Raw genomic sequence first — 20,186 nt, forward strand, 5'->3', positions numbered from 1 at the left:
TCCCTGACCACACTATTTATTATAAAATTGTCTCTATCTCTCACCCCCTCCCCAAGTTCCTTCTTGATTTTTCTCAGTAGCATTTATCAGCATCTAATATACTGTCTACTTTACTTATTGTTGTTTGTCTCCCCCAGTACAAATAAAGCAACATTAAGGCTTTGTCTATTTTATTGATGTATCCTCTGTGCCTAAAACAGAGCATGCGAAATAATAAGCACTAAGTTTTGTATGAATAAATCTATCTGTAAAAAGGAAGGTAATACTATAATAGTACCTACCTCCTAGGGAAATACTAGAGCTGTTATGAACATTAAATGATAATGCATTTAAAAACCATGCAACACACTGTCTATGCAGGGCTCTGGCCACATATTGAATTCATCTAGGATGCTTCTTAGTTGGCTGAGCCCCAGGAGAGGGGTGGAGGGTTCTCGAAATTTTGGGGCAGACTTTTACTGTTGATCAGCCAGCCCCCTTACCCCTACTTTTCCCTGGGTCACTGTCCCAGAGGAGTTCCTGGTTCCTCAATAATTAATCATAGCCAAGTCTAACTGGTTTTTCAGCACAGAGGATAAATACGATAAACAGGAGCAGCCGAGCCCTAATTTTGACCCAGAACTTTCTCTTCTCTCTTCACTTCCCAGTAGGTGACTGGGAAGGGATTTCAATCGCAACAGAAGCCTCCTCTTCTCAGCCTGAGGTCATCTACGGAGCACAGGCACATCTATGGAAGCGGCGACTTGGGGAATACACCCCTTTCCGCGCAGGCGCGTTCAGCTACAGCCCCCGCGACTATCGCGATAGACTAAGCGAGATCGACGCGGGCCCTTTAACAGTCCCTTCCCGGGGGCCTGCCCCGCGCGTGCGCACAGCGGTTCTGCGCTTGTCATCATGGCGACGCGGGGCCATGTGCAGGACCCTAACGACAGGCGCCTCCGGCCCATTTACGGTGAGTGCCTGCGGCCTGCCTAGTCGCCAGTCCGCGGCGCTGAGGGCTGCCGAGGCCGGGGCAAAGGCCCAAGAAGGGAGCTGAGAGCCCGCGCGCAGGACAGGCAGGCGCTGGGGGCGGGCCGCGCGAGCCACTAGGCCGCAGCCCCGGGCCTCGCGTAGGCGCCGGCCCTGCCTTCCTGAGCCCTGAGGTGGTAGCGGCGCGATTGGGGCAGCGGCTGGTCGGCAGAGCTGGCCCGACTGGCAGGCCTGATGGTACCCGTAGACACTTGGGTTGCCCACAGGCTACGTTGATAGGGCCGCTTCAAGGGAGACCCGAGATCTTCCCGCAGGTGGAAGCCGGCTCCAGCATAAGGGTGGGACATCCTATCTGAGGGAAAACTCTCCACCAGGGAGTTTTTCTTTACGGGAACTGGGCCTAGGGGGTTGTCTGACTAGGTGGGCTTCGGTGTACCTGGAGAAACCGAGGTCCGGAGAGCGGAAGGGGGGCTGACGCAAGGTCACCCAGATCGAGTCAAGAGCAGGCCCAGGATTCCCAAGCTCCTGATCCAGAGCTGTTTGGTGGAGAAACAGCTGCTCTGGGCACACGTGGGAGGCGGGGGGAGGGGGTCTCGGGCCCAAAATAGCGGTGTCAGAGGGGCATGCGGGGCTGCAGGAATGCTTTTCCTTTCTGCCGCTTCTCTGTGGTTTTCTCTGCAGCTTTCTTTCCGCGTGCTAAGTAGATCCTTCTCGACACCGCTTACCTCAGCCCGCAGGCTTTAAGACCTTGATGTCATCCTGTTAACCTGGTAGTGAAAAGCCACAGATCTGTGTTTAGGAGCAATGCTTTTTCAGTAACGGAGATGTTCTGTAATTGGATAATGGTCCCTTTTGCATTTTCTTCTTAGATAGTTGTATGGTCTTGGTCTATCTCAGTTAATGATGAGCGTCAAGGTCAATGGTTTTTTGGCAAAAGTAGGCCTGATGTTTGTAGTGTGGATGATACTAAAGGGAGGCTTCTCAAGGCTGGGATCGTTTAGTTTTTTGAGGAGGAGAGGTGTTCACGTTATGTGTCTGGCACAATCGGTCCTGCTTTTATTTCATAATTTCTGTGATGCTTTACTCTCATATCTCATCTGATTCTAGCAACACCACCACTGTGAGATGGGTAATAATAATAGCTAAAGTGTATAGACCACTATACACTGACATTGTCACTGTCTTTGGCCTTTTATATATGGGTTACTCACTTAATCTTCACACATTCTCATGAGGTGGGTACTGTTTTTGTCCAGCCCTCCCCCCCCCCTTTTTAAAACAGATGAAGAAACTGGGGCTTTATTGATGTGTAATTTGTCTAAGGCCACTCAGCTAGTATATTTTGGAGTTAGGATTCGAACCCCTGTGGGCTGTTCTGGGCTCACTCTCTTAACCACTCTCCTATTATGCTAGAAACCACCTCACTTTGAGCTGAAGACTCTGATTTTCTTTTCCCTAGGGATGCATATTCTCATGCCCTTGCCCTTAGTATATATTTTCAGAGGGCAGAGATGATACATACAAGGTGGTACAAAGTGGGTGATAGAAGGTGAGAATTGAATCCAAGGTTCATAGTTTGACTAATTTCAGTTTTGTGTAGCAGCTGCCTGCAGACTTTTTTTTTTTTAACCAAAAAGACTTGCTTTCATGAATAATTGGATTTTTAAAATTGTTCTTGAGGACCAAAGAGAATTCCTTTGGTCCATAGTCATTGAGAATGAGGAGTGTTTTGACTATCCAATAAGAAACACCATGTCCATTTTACATTGTTAAACATCAGGACATCTTCACTGGAATATATTAATGTGTTATGTTCTCAAAACTGAAGTCAGAGTTATGTAGCTTTTGTTATAGCTACATGGGAAGAGGATTAGAGGCTTTCTTTAGGAATTCTAAGGCGATTAGTTTAAACTGGCAGGAATAGGAAAAGAATGGGCACAGACTGTCCTTGAATTCAGCACTTTTGACTTTTGAACTCCAGACTTTTATTGTTTAAATACATTAGTACCCCTAAACAGCTATTTTCCTTATATTCAGACATTCAGTAGCTGACAAGTGAACAAACTGATCTATGGTGGTGCTCACCCACCAGCCAAAAGTTCAACAACAGTCAGCATTAATTAGTGCTTACTTGTGGGCTATTAGGTAGGTAAGATTGTTGTGATCATAGGAAGCTGAAGGCCAGAGAGATTAACTTGCTCAGGGTTGTAGCTAGTAAGCTGTAGAGCAGGGATTCTAAAACAGGCATTCTGACTGGAGAACCCAGCCCTTCATCAAAATCAGATTCAGCAGCACCACTGTCTTGGTACCGCAGTATTTGTACTGACTACCAAGCTTTAAGGATTTACAACTGTTGAAAACCTTGCCTGGGACCTCACCTCTTCCTGGATATCATTGAGGGTAGACGTGGACAGGGCTATGAGGTGATTTATTGAGAAATTGTGGTGGGTTGAGATGTGGTGGATTGAAATTCTGCTTGTGTCTAGAGTTGGAATAGCTTTTCTGTGTATAGATTTGATTAGTTGAAACATCTTCACAGTACATCCTGCATTACTCATCATAAATTGATAAGTTTGGGTATGGCATTTTTAGGTTTTGAAAATCTCTACCCATGACCTTATTAGAACTTCTACTTTATTATTCATTCTCCTTTTGCAAAGAATGAATAATCTCTTTTGCTACATAGTTCTCAGCAGATTTTGCACTCTTGTGTGACTGCGTGAGCTGCGGTGCTTTCTTCTACCATTATTATTAATTTTAAAATGTTTTTAAGCCAGGTGTGGTGGCACATGCCTGTAATACCAGCTACTCAGAAAGCTGAGGTGGGATTGCTTGAGATCAGCCTGGGCAACATAGCAAGACCTCGTTCCCCCAAAAAAGTTTTTAGAGATTATGAGGCAAGGAAGGAGAGGGATGGAAAGACATAATAAATATTTGATTCTATTTAAATAATTAGAAGTGGAAATGATAGATATGGTACTTAATAACTTTGTATAGGATATGGGAATTACTAGATCAGCAAATTGCAAAATAGAGAAGTATTCATAGTAGAAAAATGTTTTTCCCTGAGAATGATGGAAAAAGAGAAAAAAGAAAAAGGTTTTTAAGAGGAGATTTGATAAAGAGAAAGGAAGAAAAGAAAAAGAATGTTTCCATGGGCTTTAGAATACACACACCCACACGATCCTGTCTTACTAACCTGCAGTCTTGCACTAGCTTGAATCAGGTGTAGCATATTTCCCAGCTGTGTCTCTCCAATGGCAATCACTTCTTTGGTGAGTTAGGACATTTCCCTTGGGTGCCTCGCCAAACATAAGCTCAGTAATTATTCTGCTGTAGTTTGTTAATAAAAACTCTGAGATCCTCAATAAAAGGCGGTATTTATTCTGACCTTTTGGGCAGTGTTAGCTCTGTGAGTCTTGTCCTTCTGTTTTGCCCCAAAAGTGACAGGGTAGGCCGGGCGAGGTGGCTCACGCCTGTAATCGTAGCCCTCTGGGAGGCCGAGGCGGGTGGATCGCTCCAGGTCAGGAGTTCGAGACCAGCCTGAGCGAGACCCCGTCTCTACTAAAAATAGAAATAAAAAAATTATCTGGACAACTAAAAATATATATAGAAAAAACTAGCCAGGCATGGTGGCGCATGCCTGTAGTCCCAGCTACTCGGGAGGCTGAGGCAGGAGGATCGCTTAAGCCCAGGAATTTGAGGTTGCTGTGAGCTAGGCTGACGCCACGGCACTCACTCTAGCCCGGGGCAACTCAGCGAGACTCTGTCTCAAATAAATAAATAAATAAAAGTGACAGGGTGCTTTGGTGAGTAAAGACTATCTTGCTTTTCGGTAGAGAAGTCACTTGGCACAACCTCTTCTGTTCTGAAAATATGACCCTTCAAAAAGCCCTAGACTTTTAATTTTTGGTTTTTTTTTTTTGTTTTTTTTTTTTGAGACAGGATCTCACTCTGTTTTCTGGGCTAGAATGCGGTGGCATCATCACAGTTTACTGCAACCTCAAACTCCTGGGCTCAAGTGATCCTCTTGCCTCAGCCTTCCAAGTAGCTGGGACTACAGGCAGATGCGCAGCACCATGCCTGGCTAATTTTTTAAGTTTTTGTAGCTCTATTGCCCAGGCTAGTCTCGAACTTCTGGGCTCAAGTGATTCTCTCACCTTGCCCTCCCACAGTGCTAGGATTGCAGACACAAGCCACTGGGCCTGGCTGACATTTAGGGTTTTTAAGTAAAGGACATTGTGATTTAAAGATACAGCTATCTTGTATTTAGTGCTTTTCTAAATTGGAGCAATATCTTTAGTAATCTCTAAAGCTCTTGTAGGAAGTGGAAACAGTACAGGTTATCACTTCAGCTGCTGTGGAGACCTTCATGGCAGCTGCAAGCGTGTAACTGAAAGGCTTTCCTTTTTATTTGCAAGACTGATACCTTTCCTGCTGTCAGTATCCATCCCTAAGGATGAGTAGACAACTAAATCCCAGTACTTCTTCTACAGGGCAAGTAGACAGAAGGCCTACATGTGTCAGGGCCTACTGCTGTCTGCATCTCTAAGGAAAGCAGCTTCTGTTGAAAGTGTTACCAAGGAGTGTGGTTTGTGCATTCATTCAACAAATTTTGATAGTCTCTTGCCAATGATTCAACCCAATGTTTCCCAAATTTCTACCATTCTTTTACCCAGTTTCATGATTTTAGCAAAATTTTAGTATTATCTGTGCTATTATTTACTTAATATTTTTCTCTAAGTTTTAAAGTTAAATTTATTTTACGATAATTTATATCATTACCATTAATGGAAAACCTGCATCAGTTGCTCTATGAAAATAAAACTATAAAAATGAAGTACACTGTAGTCCCAGCTACTCGGGAGGCTGAGGCAGGAGGATCGCTTGAGCCCAGGAGTTTGAGGTTGCTGTGAGCTAAGCTGATGCCATGGCACTCTAGCCTGGGCAACAGAGCAAGACTCTGACTCAAAAAAAAAAAAAAAATGAAGTACCATAGAAACAAAACAGTGTTATTAAAGTCTTAACTAGATTCTGATACTTGTGAAACTCTTGATTCTGAGACCTGTTAAAAAAAAAAGACATTAGCAAGTATCACAGAACTGACACTTTCTCCTTAATGTAAAAGAAATGTTAGAAAAGAGATTAACTTTCTCACTGTGTTATCTGGTGCTGTCTGCAAAGATCACCTAAAACATTTCATTGGGAATGGTACTCACCCTTGATTTGCAAAACATTGCTTTAACCAATCCATCTTATTGTTTCCTCTGCCTGATTTGTGAATGACTGATTTTGGCTGACTCCTGTTCATTAAGGGAACATCAATCTTCTTGGCTAAACCAAGTTACCTTTGAGTAAGTTTTTAAAAGACTTACTAAAAAGACAGACTTAGGATATTGTTTTTATTAGCCTGTTTTCTCTAAGGGCTACATAATTTATATTACAGAGTTAGTAGTGTAAAATGAAAATAAATTTTCCCCTAAAGACTTAGCAGCCACTTAATCAGCAGTTATGTAGGCATCCAGGAAAGGGGAGACTGACATCAGGCTGAATGTGGTGAAGTGTCCTAGTTAAAACTCTTTTGGGTACAAGGAACAGAAATTCATTGATACCAGCTCAAATAAAGGTAGGCTGCTGTTAACCCTTGTGAGAGTCAAGGGCAGGAATGTAGTGCCCCAGGATCTCATGGAAACTGGAGACCTGTCAGACCTGTCTGAAGCTTCTTTCTCAGCTGCACATCTCTGCTTTTCTCTGTGTATCTATTCTTTGTTCTTGTTTCTTCAGACTGGTTTTTTCTGCTTACTCATTACCTTATCCAGAGCCTAGCATGTTGGCTTTTGTGGCCACACCACAAAAGGAGGGAGGGTTTACTAGCTTCACCCCGGAAGCTTTATCAGGACCACCCCTTCCCTCAATATTTTTTGATAACGGTAATTGATGTTTTTCATTTTTATATAAATGCTATGTGAATGAAGGGTCAAAAGATAGCTCTTTTTCTTTCCTCCCTGTCAACCAACTTGCATGCCTTAAAGCTCCTTCAAGATAGAAATTCTGGAGTTGCCATTGGCAGCCTCAGACTCCAAATATTTATGATTTCTCGACTGGGGTTCCCCGTAGCTTGCTGACTTGGGCTTTCAGTGTTGTGATTTAAGATTACCAGGAAGAAACTTAGTTTACTTAACTTGGGACAAATGTCCATCCACCCTGGAATAGGTTGCAGTTACCTGGTCTAGACATGGTCGTCTAGCCTTATCCCTTCAGCAGGGGCAGTGGAAACCAATGCCAGAGAAGAGGGCATGGGCAAATAGATACAGTATATTAGAAGCTTGTCAATTACAGAGGGAAAAGGAAAATATCCTTATAGTCCTGACCTCTGGGATCTGATCCATTTATGGGCAGACCCTCAGAGTTAGGTCTTATTAAGATATGAAGATAATGTTCTATGAACCTGGAAACTTACATTACCAAGTCAGCAGTAACTTAGAACCGACTCAGAATGAGATGAGCATCATTATTAAGAAGACAGAGTGTCATTTATTGAGGTGGTTTATCTGTCAGATATTCTTTTTTTTTTTTAAATGAGGTCCTGCTCTGTTCCCCAGGCTAGAGTGCAGTGTAACATCATAGCTCCCAGCAACCTCAAACTCTTGGGCTCAAGCAATCCTCCTGCCTCAGCCTTCTCAGTAGCTGGGATGACAGGTGCCCGCCACCACATGTGACCGTTTTTCTTTTTTGTAGAGATAAGGTCTTGCTATGTTGCCCAGACTGGGCTCGGGTCCCTGGCTTCAAGCAGTCCTCCCACCTTCCAAAGTGCTAGGGTTACAAGTGTGAGCCACTGCACCTAGCCCCTCTACCTGAGTATTAGGTCTTTGACTTTCCTTTCTAGATTGTGATTCCCTACAGAATAAGGCTTCTTATGTTTTTACCTAGCATTATTGGTGTTCATCAATATTAAGTGCATTGAAGAGAGAAAACTCATGTGTTCATGCATCTGTTAACAGTTTTAGTAAAGTGTTGAATGGAGAAAAATTTAAACCGTGTGGTAAAATGATAGTTTATTTCCTTTATTTGGGATGCTCTGGGCCACCAGAGTCATAGATTATTTGAGTTGTCCATGCCTATGCTGATTTGGGACCTTGATGCACAAAGAAGAACCTGGTAGTGGCAGTAGATTGTGAACTGGCCTGTGTTCAGTCATCTTTGTATATTTAGAATGGACAGCTACTGTACTGTTTCCCATTTATAGCACTTCTCAGTTTCTTTCTCTGGAAATGAATATTTGCTTTTGTTAGACTTTAAAAAAATTGATAAACTTGGCCAGGCGCTGTGGCTCAGGCCTGTAATCCTAGCACTCTGGGAGGCCGAGGCGGGAGGATTGCTTGAGGTCAGGGGTTCGAGACTAGGCTAAGCAAGAGCGAGACCCCATCTCTACTAAAAATAGAAGAAATTAGCTGGACAACTAAAAATATATAGAAAATATTAGCCGGGCATGGTGGCGCATGCCTGTAGTCCCAGCTACTTGGGAGGCTGAGGCAGAAGGATCACTTGAGCCCAGGAGTTTAAGGTTGCTGTGAGCTAGGCTGATGCCACGGCACTCTACCCCGGACAACAGAGGGAGACTCTGTCTCAAAAAAAAAAAAAATTGATAAACTTTATTTTTAGGGCAGTTTTAGGTTTATGGAAAAATGAACAGAAAGCACAGAGAGTTCCCATATACTCCCTCATAAGCACCATCCCCTTCCTTATTAGTAACAACTTGCATGAGTGCGGTACATTGCAGATCCAATATGATACATTATTGTTAACCTAAGTCCATATGCTAGCTTACATTAGGGTTCATTCTTCGTGTTGTGCATTCTATGGGTTTTGACAAATGTATGATGACGTGTATCCACCATTAGAGTAGTATACAGAATAGTTTCACTGCCTTAAAAATCCCTGTGCTCCGCCTATCCACCCCCATCCCTCCCCTGCTACAACCATTGATTGTTTTACTGTCTCTATAATTATGCCTTTCCAGAATGTCATATAGGAATCGTATAGTATATAGCCTTTTAGGATTGGCTTTTTCCTTTCCTTTTTTTCTTTTTTTTTGAGACAAAGTCTTGCTCTGTCAACTGGGGTAGAGTGCAGTGGTGTCATCATAGCTCACTGCAACCTCAAACTCCTGGGCTCAAGCGATTCTCGTGCCTCAGCCTCCCAAGTAGCTAGGGCTATAGGTGTGCCTCACCATGCCTGGCTAATTTTTTGTATTTTTTGTAGGGACCAGGCCTTACTCTTGCTCAGGCTGGTCTCCAACTACTGAGCTCAAGCGATCCTTTTGCCTTGGCCTCCCAGAGTGCCAGGATTACAAGTGTGAGCCACTGTGCCTGGCCAGAGTGGCTTTTTTTCACTTGGCAATATGCATTTAAGGTTCCTCCATGGCTTTTTTTGTGTGTGTATTTTTTCTCATATCTTTTTGTGTTTTGGTAGGTTATTTCTTTTTATTGCTGAATATAATTCCATTGTGCGGTTTATTTATGTACTCACCTATTGAAGAACATCTTGCTTGTTTATAAATTTTGACATTTAATAAAGCTGCTATGAACATTCATGTGTGCAGATTTTTATGTGTGTATAATTTTCAAGTCATTTGGATAAATACCAAGGAGTGGGGTTGCTGGATCATATGGTAAGAGTATGTTTAGTTTGAAAGACACTTTGGTGATTTCTTATAAAAGTGGCTGTACCATTTCGCATTCCCACCAGCAATGAATGAGAGTTCCTGTTGCTCCACATTCTCACCAACATTTGGTCCATAGATTGGTTATTTATTTAGAGACACGGTCTCTTTCTGTCCCCCAGGCTAGGGTGCAGTAGCACGATGGTAGCTCACTGCAACCTCTAATTCCTGGGCTCAAGCAATCCTCTTGCCTCAGCCTCCCGAGTAGCTGAGACTATAGGCACATACCACCACACCTGGCTAATTTTCCTATTTTTTGTAGAGACAGTGTCTTGCTATGTTGCCCAGCTTGGTCTCAAATTCCTGGTCTCAATTTCCTGGCCTCAAGTGACCCTCCCGCCTTGGCCTCTCAAAGTGCTGGGATTATAGGCATGAGCCATTGTGCCTGGCTACAGATTGTTTTGAGTTGTCTATGCCTCATTTGTTCCTATACTGATTCGAGACCTTCTGAAGAAAGAAGGGCCTGGTAGTGGTAGTAGGTTATGGTCTGGCCTGTTTTTGGATGAGAGAGAACTACAGAAATGTAAGATTGTATTTTGGACCGTCCTAGCTGTTCAGAGTTAAAATCAGGTCCATGATGTTTTCAATAGCAAATTAAGATACTTTCTGAAACATCTGTTTCAGCGTGTGCATTTTTCATATTTGTTGTTGAAGGAATAATAATAACTATTGTATAATTTCTTTCTTCACAGATTATCTTGATAATGGTAATAATAAAATGGCAATTCAGCAAGCAGATAAACTGTTGAAGAAACATAAGGATCTTCATTGTGCTAAGGTAAGTTCTTTTACCCTTGAGTTACTTATATTTGGTGGGTTATATTTGTAATTCTTCACCTTAAAGGGGAAGGATGTTTAATCTCTGTAGTGACATTGTGTTTTTTGTTTTTTGTTTTTTTTTCAGAGTACGTTGTAGACCATTTAGTTTCCTGGTCATTTACATGCCATAAATAGTATTTAATTAAAAGCTAGCTGTTTATTTCTTTAGATATCATTACCCTAATTTTTTATTTTCACAGGATTCTTTTAAGCAATATTGTGTACTCTTAATATGATTGAAATAGGAGAGACTTGATTTGCTTATATTTTTAGTAAAAATAGGTTCAGTTTATTAGCAACGTAGGTATACCTTGCAATTTGTACTTTCAGATTGGCTTTCTTTGGTTCATATTTCTTTTTCTGGTCCTTTTAAAAACTGATTTTTCTTTCCTTTCTATCAGGTTTTAAAGGCAATCGGTTTGCAGAGAACTGGAAAGCAAGAGGAAGCCTTCACCTTGGCACAGGAGGTGGCAGCCCTTGAACCCACAGATGACAACTCACTGCAGGCATTGACTATTCTTTACCGGGAGATGCATCGACGTATGTTTCTTTCTTTTCACTGTTTTTCAACCTGAGCTAAAGTTTTTGGATATTTCTGATTGAGTTTTTGAGTTAGCTTTGTCTGATTTACTTATCATTCATGATTTGAATGGATGGCAGCGGGCAGAATAATGCATTAGCAGTGGTTTGTGAGGACTGTAGACAGAAAGGATAGTTTACATGTATTAGGATCCTTGAATTGGAGTGAAGATTAAAGTGAGTTTGTTATGCTATTTTGATTAGCTAAATAGAGGCCTTACCCTTATTTTCACTTTTTAGTATGGAAAATTTCAAACATAGACAAAAATAGAAGAGTCTAATAAATTCCATTATTCCCATTACCCACCTTCAGCAGTTATTAAGACATAGCCAATTTTATTTTGTCTATACTCCTCCTCCTGCCAGATTATTTCAGAGCATATTCTAGATAGTCTATGATTTCATCTATAAATAAAGATTTTCATTATTGATTTCTCAATATTATGAAATAATACATATTTTTCATAATACATATTATGAAAGAATATATTTTATGTAACATACTAGTAAATTTGTTGTGTAATAATTAACACTCATGAACCTACATCCAACTTAAGAAATAGAGCATTATCAATTATTCCTGTGTATGTACCTCATCAATCTTAGTTCCCCTTTTACTTCCCAAGAGGAACTTGCTATTCTGAATATTTTTCATTCTCTTGCGTTTTAAAAAATATTTATCAATTTTTTTCTCTAAGTTATACATTATTAGTTTTGCTTAATTTTGAACTTCATATAAGTGAATTTGTACTATATGTATTCTATGATTTGCATTTTTCATCTGATTTCCAAGTGGCTGGAGTTAATTCATTTTTACTGCTACAAAACATTTTGTTGGGTGACTACACTGCAGTCTAGTAGTGTAATTGTCGGATCATAGGGTAAGTGTATGTTTAGCTCCAAGATAAAGAAAGATAATGTCAACTTGTTTCTTCAACATCCTAGCAGTTTCTGATTTTTGATTGCTCCACATCCTTGTCAACACTATTCTTAACCTTTAAAATTTTTGCCAATCTGGTGGGCAGAAAATGTTATTTTATAGCTTAATTTTGTTTTTAATAATTACAAAAGATAAAACTTAAGAGTTGGAGTATTATGTCTGATTATTTAGGGATTACATTGACTTGGGGAAAGAGTTAGGAAGGAGACTGAAGCCAGATCCTATAGGGTCTTGCATGTTGTAAATGTGATGAGGAGGCCTGACCTATTTCATGCTTCATCCGAACAACACCTAACCAAGAGAAGAGAAATGATCAAATGAGGCAAAGCAAATACTTCTTCCTTAATGATAGGAGACATCTGTTTCTGCCAAGTAGGAAGAAAATTAAATGCTGTTAGGATTTTCTTTAATTATTGAAGTGTAATGTAAATCTTATTTCTCTTTATCTTAGCGGAGTTAGTTACAAAACTTTATGAGGCAGCTGTGAAGAAAGTTCCCAATAGTGAGGAGTATCACTCTCACCTTTTCATGGCCTATGCCAGAGTGGGTGAATACAAGAAAATGCAACAGGTAATTTGATCCCCAAACCCACTGGGGTATGGGATTTGCTGTTGGAGAAAAATGTCTCTTTAATGTGATTTAACCGCACTGGAGTGTGTTTATATAGAATTGAATTTATGTATTTGTGTGTGGAGATCAGCCAGTTATTTTCCATATGGGTTTAAAGATGAACCGTCATTCAAGTTCTTTAAGTATTTAATTTGGAAAAAAGTTGATGGTCTCCTTTTGTGGCTTGGTGGTGTGTTTTGTTTGGTTCTGGTAAGTCTGCTTCAAATTGTCCCACTGTAAAATTGCTGTTACATTTTCAGAAAATGGGCAGAAATCCCAGAGCAAAAAATGTACACACTGCAGAAGGAGTAATTGTAAAGTTTCAGTCTGCTTTGTAAATTTTAATTGTTGATAGCCTGTTGAGATTTTTAAATCTACCAGGGGGAAAAATCCCCATTGCCTCAGATGCTTGTTTTTTGTTGTTATTGTTGTGTTTTTTTCCCTGAGGCAGCTTATCTGTCATAAGTGTTCTTTGTATACATGTGAAGGAGCCTCATTTGGACTAGCGGTGAGTAAAGATGATATCCCAGAGAAATGAAACCTGCACTATTAAGCCTATAAACAGTTACAGTAAAAGCTAATTTTTTAAAGAAATGCTTTGTTTGTGAGTATAATGTCTTCTGAAGGCAAAGTTTCTTATGAGGGTTTTTATCTTACCATATTCTTTACCTGAAATACAACAATAGATAAATCAGGCAGGATGGAAGATACTATATTAATACAAATACTTCTCCTTAAAATCAACCTTTATATATACAAACAATATATGTATATCAAATAACAAAAAGGACAAGTTCGTGCAATAGCAATATTAAGGCAAATTTTGAGAAAAGGAAAAAATAATCTACCACTTGAACATAGAGCTAGTTTTCTTTTTTGTATAGCTTAGCTTTACATGTTGTCAGAGATACAATATATACAGTTTTGCATCTTGCTTTCTGGAAATATTGCTTTGATGTGGTTTAACAATTATAGCTCCTTAATACACTTTTTTAATTTTTAAAAATATTTATATGAGACATGGTCTCACTATGTTGCCCAGGCTAATCTTGAACTCCTGGCCTCAAGCGTTCCTCCAGCCTCAGCCTCAGCCTCAGCCTCCCCCACATATCTGGGATTACAGGCACGAGCTATTATGTCTGGCATAGGTCCTTAATATGTTTTAACTATAACTTGTTTTTATTTTATTCCATTCTAATGCATTGGAAAAATGAAGTAGTCTACTGTTAAATGTTTCAGACTGGAATGTCTAATTTTTGTACTATCATTGTGCCTGCTTAAGGAAGCTATGATTCCTTAGCTTATATGTATGTTTATTTTGAATGTGGTATGGCAGTCTGAGGTAATAGGTATTTCACAGATTTAATGTTGGGTTTCATAAGGGTGAAGGCTTTTGTTTATTTTGCTTACTGCTGAATCCCCAGCACCTAGAATAGCATTTGCACAATATATATTTGTTAAATAAATGAATGATTTGTATAAACTGGTGGAGGTAGGAGGGAGGGAATCTTAAGAGCTTCTACTGCCCCAAATGACATCTCTGGCAACTAATATTTAAAACCACTGTAAATGAAGAATAGCTAGTCATTTATATATGGCGATTAGATTTTTCTTTTCTATAAATGACATTTCCACTCTCTGAGTCACCAACTTAGAGCCATGTTTCTAAAACTTGTCTGTCATCCATTATTTTCTCTTATAACATTGTCTGAGTCTGCAAGATGGTAGAGTGTGAGCATGAAATTTTTGTCTTGTATTTTATATGAAAATTTATATTAATTTCTAGTATTATTTAATCTCTATCATTATAAAAAAAGTTTCCTTTTCCCAAATTCTCAAGTAAAATTGATTTTCTAACATTTTCATTACATATCTGCAGAGTATACATACCCAGGGTTAGAAGCAGGAGCCTCAAGCCATCTTAGACCCTCCTTCTACCCTATGTTACTCCGTGTGTCCATTTGGTTTCCAGATCATCTTGATTCTACCTCCAGTGTCTTTCATGACCCTTTTCTGTTTGATTTACCTCATCCTGGTTTGCTGCCTCATCGCTTTACCTTTTCTTGCTATTCTGTCTCTTCACAGTACTGCTAAGATACTCTTCCTAGAAGAGTATAGATTTATACATATCACTTCCCTACTCCCTGTAGACTCCTTTTTGAGTGCCTTGTAACAAAGACACCTCAGTCTACCTTTCAACTCTGTCCCCTACTACTACTCTTCTTAATCCTTTGTTTTAGCCAGATGTCGTTTTTTTTTTTTTTTAAGATGTCCTAAACAAAAATTAGCTGATTGTGGTGACTGACGCATGCCTGTAGTGCCAGCTACTTGGGAGGGTGAGGCAGGAGAATTGCTTGAGCCGACTTTGAGGCTGCAGTGAGCTATGATTGTGCCATTGGCACTCTAGATTCTAAGTTATGCTTGAGTAGGTCTGCTTTACTCCTTTTATTGTTTTTGTTTTATTTTTTGTTTTTTAAAGAGACAGGGTCTTTTTCTGTCACCCCAGGTGGAGTGCAGGGGCACGATCATAGCTCACTGTAGCCTCCCACTCCCGGGCTCAAGCCTCAGCCTCCTGAGTAGCTAGGACTACAAGTGTGTGTCACCACACCTATAGTAATGTGTATGTAAATGTATTGCTGTTGTCCTAGGAAACTTGTCAGCTTATCTAGATCATTAATTACCCTTTGTGTGGTGTTTTCTAAATTAAGTATTTATGGCTCTCTGTCTTTCAGGCTGGCATGGCTCTATATAAGATTGTCCCCAAAAACCCTTACTACTTTTGGTCTGTGATGAGCTTAATTATGCAAGTGAGTATGGCATTCAGAATGGTGTTGAAGTTTGTTTTTATTTTTATGTTGTTGTCCTTAGTGTATCTTCTGAACATTTGGGTAGTATGTCGCAGCATGTGTCAAACCAGGAATTTACATATTGTCAGTTGACTTGTTAAGTTGGGGATTTTTGGTATTCTTAATAAGTTGATCTATCGCTTTATTTGTATGCAACGTGGACTGTATTTCCCTTGAATCTTAAATACATTGCTAGGTTATTTGTCGAATTGAGGTTTTTCTTAAAGACAGTATTGTTAATTAGTGTACAGGTCATTGAACTGGGTGGCCTTCTTTTATCACTTCTCATTTCTGAGCCTGAGTTTGCTCTTTTGCAGAATGGAGATATTTATCTCCCAGAACTGCTGTAAGGACCAGAGTAAGATTCTGTATAGGAGAGGATGCGGAGGAAGGAGTTAAGATGTAGTGACTAAGAATAGATGTTCTGGGGTCAGACAGGTCTGCCTTCATATACTGGCCTTACCACATGTCTTGGAGAGCTTTAAGGGAAGGGGAATCTCTTAATCTTAGTTCCTTTGTCTATAAAATAAGCATAACATACACCTTGAAAGGTTGTTTACAAGGGTTAAGTGAGTTCTGAGCAGAATCTGGCAATATAAACATCTTTAATATCATGCATTTTAATTATAAATTTAAGGCAACTGTAGCTACTAGTAAACTGTATAAGTAGAAGGAATTGGCATTTCCCTTCTAATACGCGAACATCTCAAAAAGATCTGAAAGCTTTCTTCTTCAAATACCTGATGATACTCTTTATGTATAATAAACAATATAGGCATGCTCCCTCTTTACATATTTCCAGAAAAATGTATGAATAACCTATTTAAAAATTAGGTCATATTGTGGAAGCTTAGTTTTTTTTTTGTTTTTTTTTTTTTTTTTTTTTTTTTGAGACAGAGTATCACTCTGTTGCCTGGGCTAGAGTGCGGTGGCATCAGCCTAGCTCACAGCAACCTCAAACTCCTGGATTCGAGCAATCCTACTGCCTCAGCCTCCCGAGTAGCTGGGACTACAGGCATGCGCCACCATGCCCGGCTAATTTTTCTATATATATTTTTAGTTGTCCATATAGTTTCTTTCTATTTTTTAGTAGAGATGGGGTCTCGCTCTTGCTCAGGCTGGTCTCGAACGCCTGAGCTCGAATGATCCTCCCGCCTCGGCCTCCCAGAGTGCTAGGATTACAGGCGTGAGACACCGCACCCGGCTGGAAGCTTAGTATTTTAATAATGCATGGGATGATGAAACTTTAGTAGAGAAATCTCTTATAAGGCAGATTACTCTCTAATGTACCCTGTTGACAATTCAGAGTAGGTCTGATTTGACATAGTGAATTGATAATTATGTTCCAGAGTCACAGTAATGGTCTGTGTATTAATATAAATAGTGCAAGCAGGGGAGAAATTAGAATGAAACATTTATGTTTCCCGCTCTAGTCTATATCTGCACAGGATGAAAACCTCTCAAAAACAATGTTTCTGCCCCTTGCTGAGAGAATGGTAGAAAAAATGGTGAAAGAGGACAAGATAGAAGCTGAGGCTGAAGTAAGTAATTTAAGCCCTACTTTTGTGTTTTCATGATTTTGATAATGCTACAATATTATGTTACAATATTATGAACTGTTGTTTTATTCCAGCTTGATAGCTGGGTCCTCAGTGTTGGCCTTTGTGTAAATGTGAAGCTTTGAAAGCCCCCAGCTTAAGTATAATGAACACTGAGCTGTTTCTAGCAAATACTCTAGGCTGAGATGTATATAGGCAGGGGAAACACTGTTGTCTACTTCTTATTGTCAGTTTTATCTCATTTGATGATAATGTTCTTTACTATTAAATAACTTTTAAAAATATGAAAATGACTATCTCTTTATTATTGAGAAGTTTCAGTGGTTGCATGTCTTGTTTTTTTCTGTAAGGTTGAACTTTATTATATGATCCTGGAACGTTTAGGAAAGTACCAGGAAGCCTTGGATGTCATCAGAGGGAAATTAGGAGGTAATTTTTTAAAGCTTTCTTAAAATTTTTAAAAATTCCTATTTAAACATGAAAAATATTTATTGTGGAAAATTTCTCTTTTTTCCTCCATTTCCTGGTGATGAGAGGAAATTTTCTGATATAGAAACATAAAGATACAAAGACATAAAAAATAACTTGTGATCATTTTATGTTCTTCTAGACTTTTCTGTATGCCATAAATTTATTTTAAAAAATATTTTTAATTGAAAATAATGGCTTCAGAAAATTCAAGGAGTGTGAAAGATTATGCCCCAGATCTCTATACCCTATTCCTCTAGGTTCTCCTCCAGTTACTTGTCCTTTATATTCTTCTTAAGATGTATCTTCCCTCCTTTCCTTTCTTTTTTTTAAACCACAAATGAAAATGTAGTGTACTGGCTCATAATCTTATTCAGTTAGCACAATGTTTTTATTTTAAAAAATTGTTTTTTCTTTAAAGTTTTTCTTTTTCTTTTTTTTTTTTTTTAGATAGAATCTCATTCTGTCTTCCAGGGTAGAGTATAGGGACGTGATTATAGCTCACTGTAGGCTCAAATTCCTGGCCTGCCAAGTAGTTAGGACTACAGGTGCACGCCACCATGCCTGCCTAATGTTTTGTAGAGACAGAGTCTCGCTGTGTTACCCAGGCTGGTCTTGAACTACTGATCTCAAGCAATCCTTCCGCCTTGGCCTCCCAAAGTGCTGGGATTACAGGCGTGAGCCACTGTGCCTGGCCACCTGTTGGAGTTTTATAAGTGTATCCTGTGTACTAGATCCTCAATGCAATACATTCTGGATTATTGTATTTTACAGAGAAAATGATTATAAAAATTTAGTACCAGAAATATACTTTGTTTTTCTTTTCAGCAAAATAATCTTCAATAAAATAGAAGTTTGTATATAATAGTGGTCCCATTTTCTAAAGAAGTCAATAAGAAAATGTGACATTTTCCTTCTTGTGGTTGGCCTTTGTTCTGGTTTTTGAGTAAAATGAAACCAGTTTACCAACTTTTGTACCTCTTAATTGTAGAGAAGTTGACAAGTGAGATTCAGAGTCGAGAAAATAAATGCATGGCTATGTATAAGAAGCTGAGCAGGTGGCCAGAGTGCAATGCCCTTTCCCGGCGCCTCTTACTGAAAAAGTGAGTAGATACTTTTTTTGTACCCTGAGATTGTAGTGAGGCTTTAAGGCCTCACTATTGAGTTTTTGTTTGTGTCTGTGCATTTTGAAATTTCTGGGCATGAAGTATTCTATTAGTAGTTGTATCCTGGATGTTTTTTAAAGTTTTCAAGGAGGCTTCATCTTTCAATAAAGAGATATAATGTTACTTTATTTTCTCAGTGACCATGGTACTGAATATTAGTTAGGTCCTGAAAATGAATGCTGGAAATCATTAATTTATCAAATTCAGTATTGGCCTAAAAGAGAGAGGCTTCCTTTCTACAGCACTCCCCCCTCAACCCCACATTTAGCAAGTGATTATGTGGGGAGTTTTCTGTTAAGAATATTAGTTTTCTAGGCCTGGTCATTTTATTAAAGTAAAGAGTAGTCTCTTAAAGTTTGAAAATGCCTCTGGAAAATGCCCTTTCAGGGCTGCAGAGGAAACCCAGAGGGAGGGGTGGGCCATTCCTAGTACACCCTAAAATATAACTTGTTATAGAACATAAGTTGAATACCGTGGTTCCTAAGGTGTATTTGTCACAACTTGGGTTTAATCCTCTGTGCATCATTCAATCTAATTTTAGCTCAGATGATTGGCAGTTCTATCTGACTTATTTCGATTCTGTCTTTCGACTAATTGAAGAGGCCTGGACTCCTCCTGCTGAAGGTGAACAGTAAGTTGTCGTCTTTCCTGAATTACAATGGTGATTTTAAATATGTTGTAGCAAAAGGATTTCATTGTAAGCCAATTGAATTCTTTTTCATTATTTACAATAATGTACTCCTTTCAAAGTAAGAGATTTTTTCCTATTTTTTAATTGTAAAATACACATGTTCATTATTAAAATCTTTTTTTTTTTTTTTTTTTTTTTTTTGGGACAGAGTCTCACTCTCTTGCCTGGGCTAGAGTGCTGTGGCGTCAACCTAGCTCACAGCAACCTCAAACTCCTGGGCTCAAGCGATCCTCCTGCCTCAGCCTCCTGGGTAGCTGGGACTACAAGCACATGCCACCACGCCCGGCTAATTTTTTCTACTTTTAGTAGAGACAGGGTCTCGCTCTTGCTCAGGCTGCTCTGGAACTCCTGAGCTCAAGCAATCCTCCTGCCTGGGCCTCCCAGAGTGCTAAGATTACATGCGTGAGCCACTGTGCCCAGCCAAAATTATTATTTTTTTTGAAAGGGAAACTAACCAATGACTTGCAGTTTTATTGATTTGTTTCTAATACACAATATCACTGACATTCTTTAACTAACTTTTAAGTAAAGTTTAGTTCTTGACATTTAGGTGAGGGTACCACTAATGAAGTTTCTACCTTACCTGAGCTGTTAGCAACTAAATCGGAGACGCTATCTATTACTCTAACTACCAATGTCCCCATCCCACTGACCCCTCCTCAAAGGGAATCCTTAATAATGGGAGACTGGAGCATCCAGGGAGGGTGAGGTAGTAGAAAAATTTCTAGACTTGAGTTAGGTTATCTGGCACTGGCTAATCCTCTCTTCTACTCCGGGCCTCAGTTTCTCCATCTACAAAACCTGACTTAAGCAATTTT

The 20,186-nt window shown here is 39.6% G+C and overlaps 1 protein-coding gene across 3 annotated transcripts in view; it reads left to right on the forward strand.

Moving 5' to 3' along the window:
- The first annotated feature begins 650 nt into the window (after positions 1-650).
- Positions 651-20,186, forward strand: part of NAA25 (N-alpha-acetyltransferase 25, NatB auxiliary subunit) — a 53,274-nt gene continuing 33,738 nt past the window's right edge. For 2 of the 3 annotated variants that reach the window (XM_045534802.1, XM_045534801.1), the window contains exons 1-9: positions 889-952; positions 10,384-10,469; positions 10,912-11,050; positions 12,481-12,599; positions 15,371-15,445; positions 16,918-17,025; positions 17,394-17,472; positions 18,503-18,614; positions 19,219-19,308. In XM_045534802.1, the coding sequence (XP_045390758.1) occupies positions 895-952; positions 10,384-10,469; positions 10,912-11,050; positions 12,481-12,599; positions 15,371-15,445; positions 16,918-17,025; positions 17,394-17,472; positions 18,503-18,614; positions 19,219-19,308 (866 nt within the window). In that variant the 5' untranslated portion in view covers positions 889-894. Of the gene's footprint in view, positions 953-10,383; positions 10,470-10,911; positions 11,051-12,480; positions 12,600-15,370; positions 15,446-16,917; positions 17,026-17,393; positions 17,473-18,502; positions 18,615-19,218; positions 19,309-20,186 lie in introns of all 3 variants that reach the window. The other variant, XM_045534800.1, reaches the window with a different exon arrangement.

Source organism: Lemur catta, chromosome 21 (genome assembly GCF_020740605.2).
Source record: "Lemur catta isolate mLemCat1 chromosome 21, mLemCat1.pri, whole genome shotgun sequence".
In the NCBI taxonomy this organism is placed as follows: domain Eukaryota; kingdom Metazoa; phylum Chordata; class Mammalia; order Primates; family Lemuridae; genus Lemur; species Lemur catta.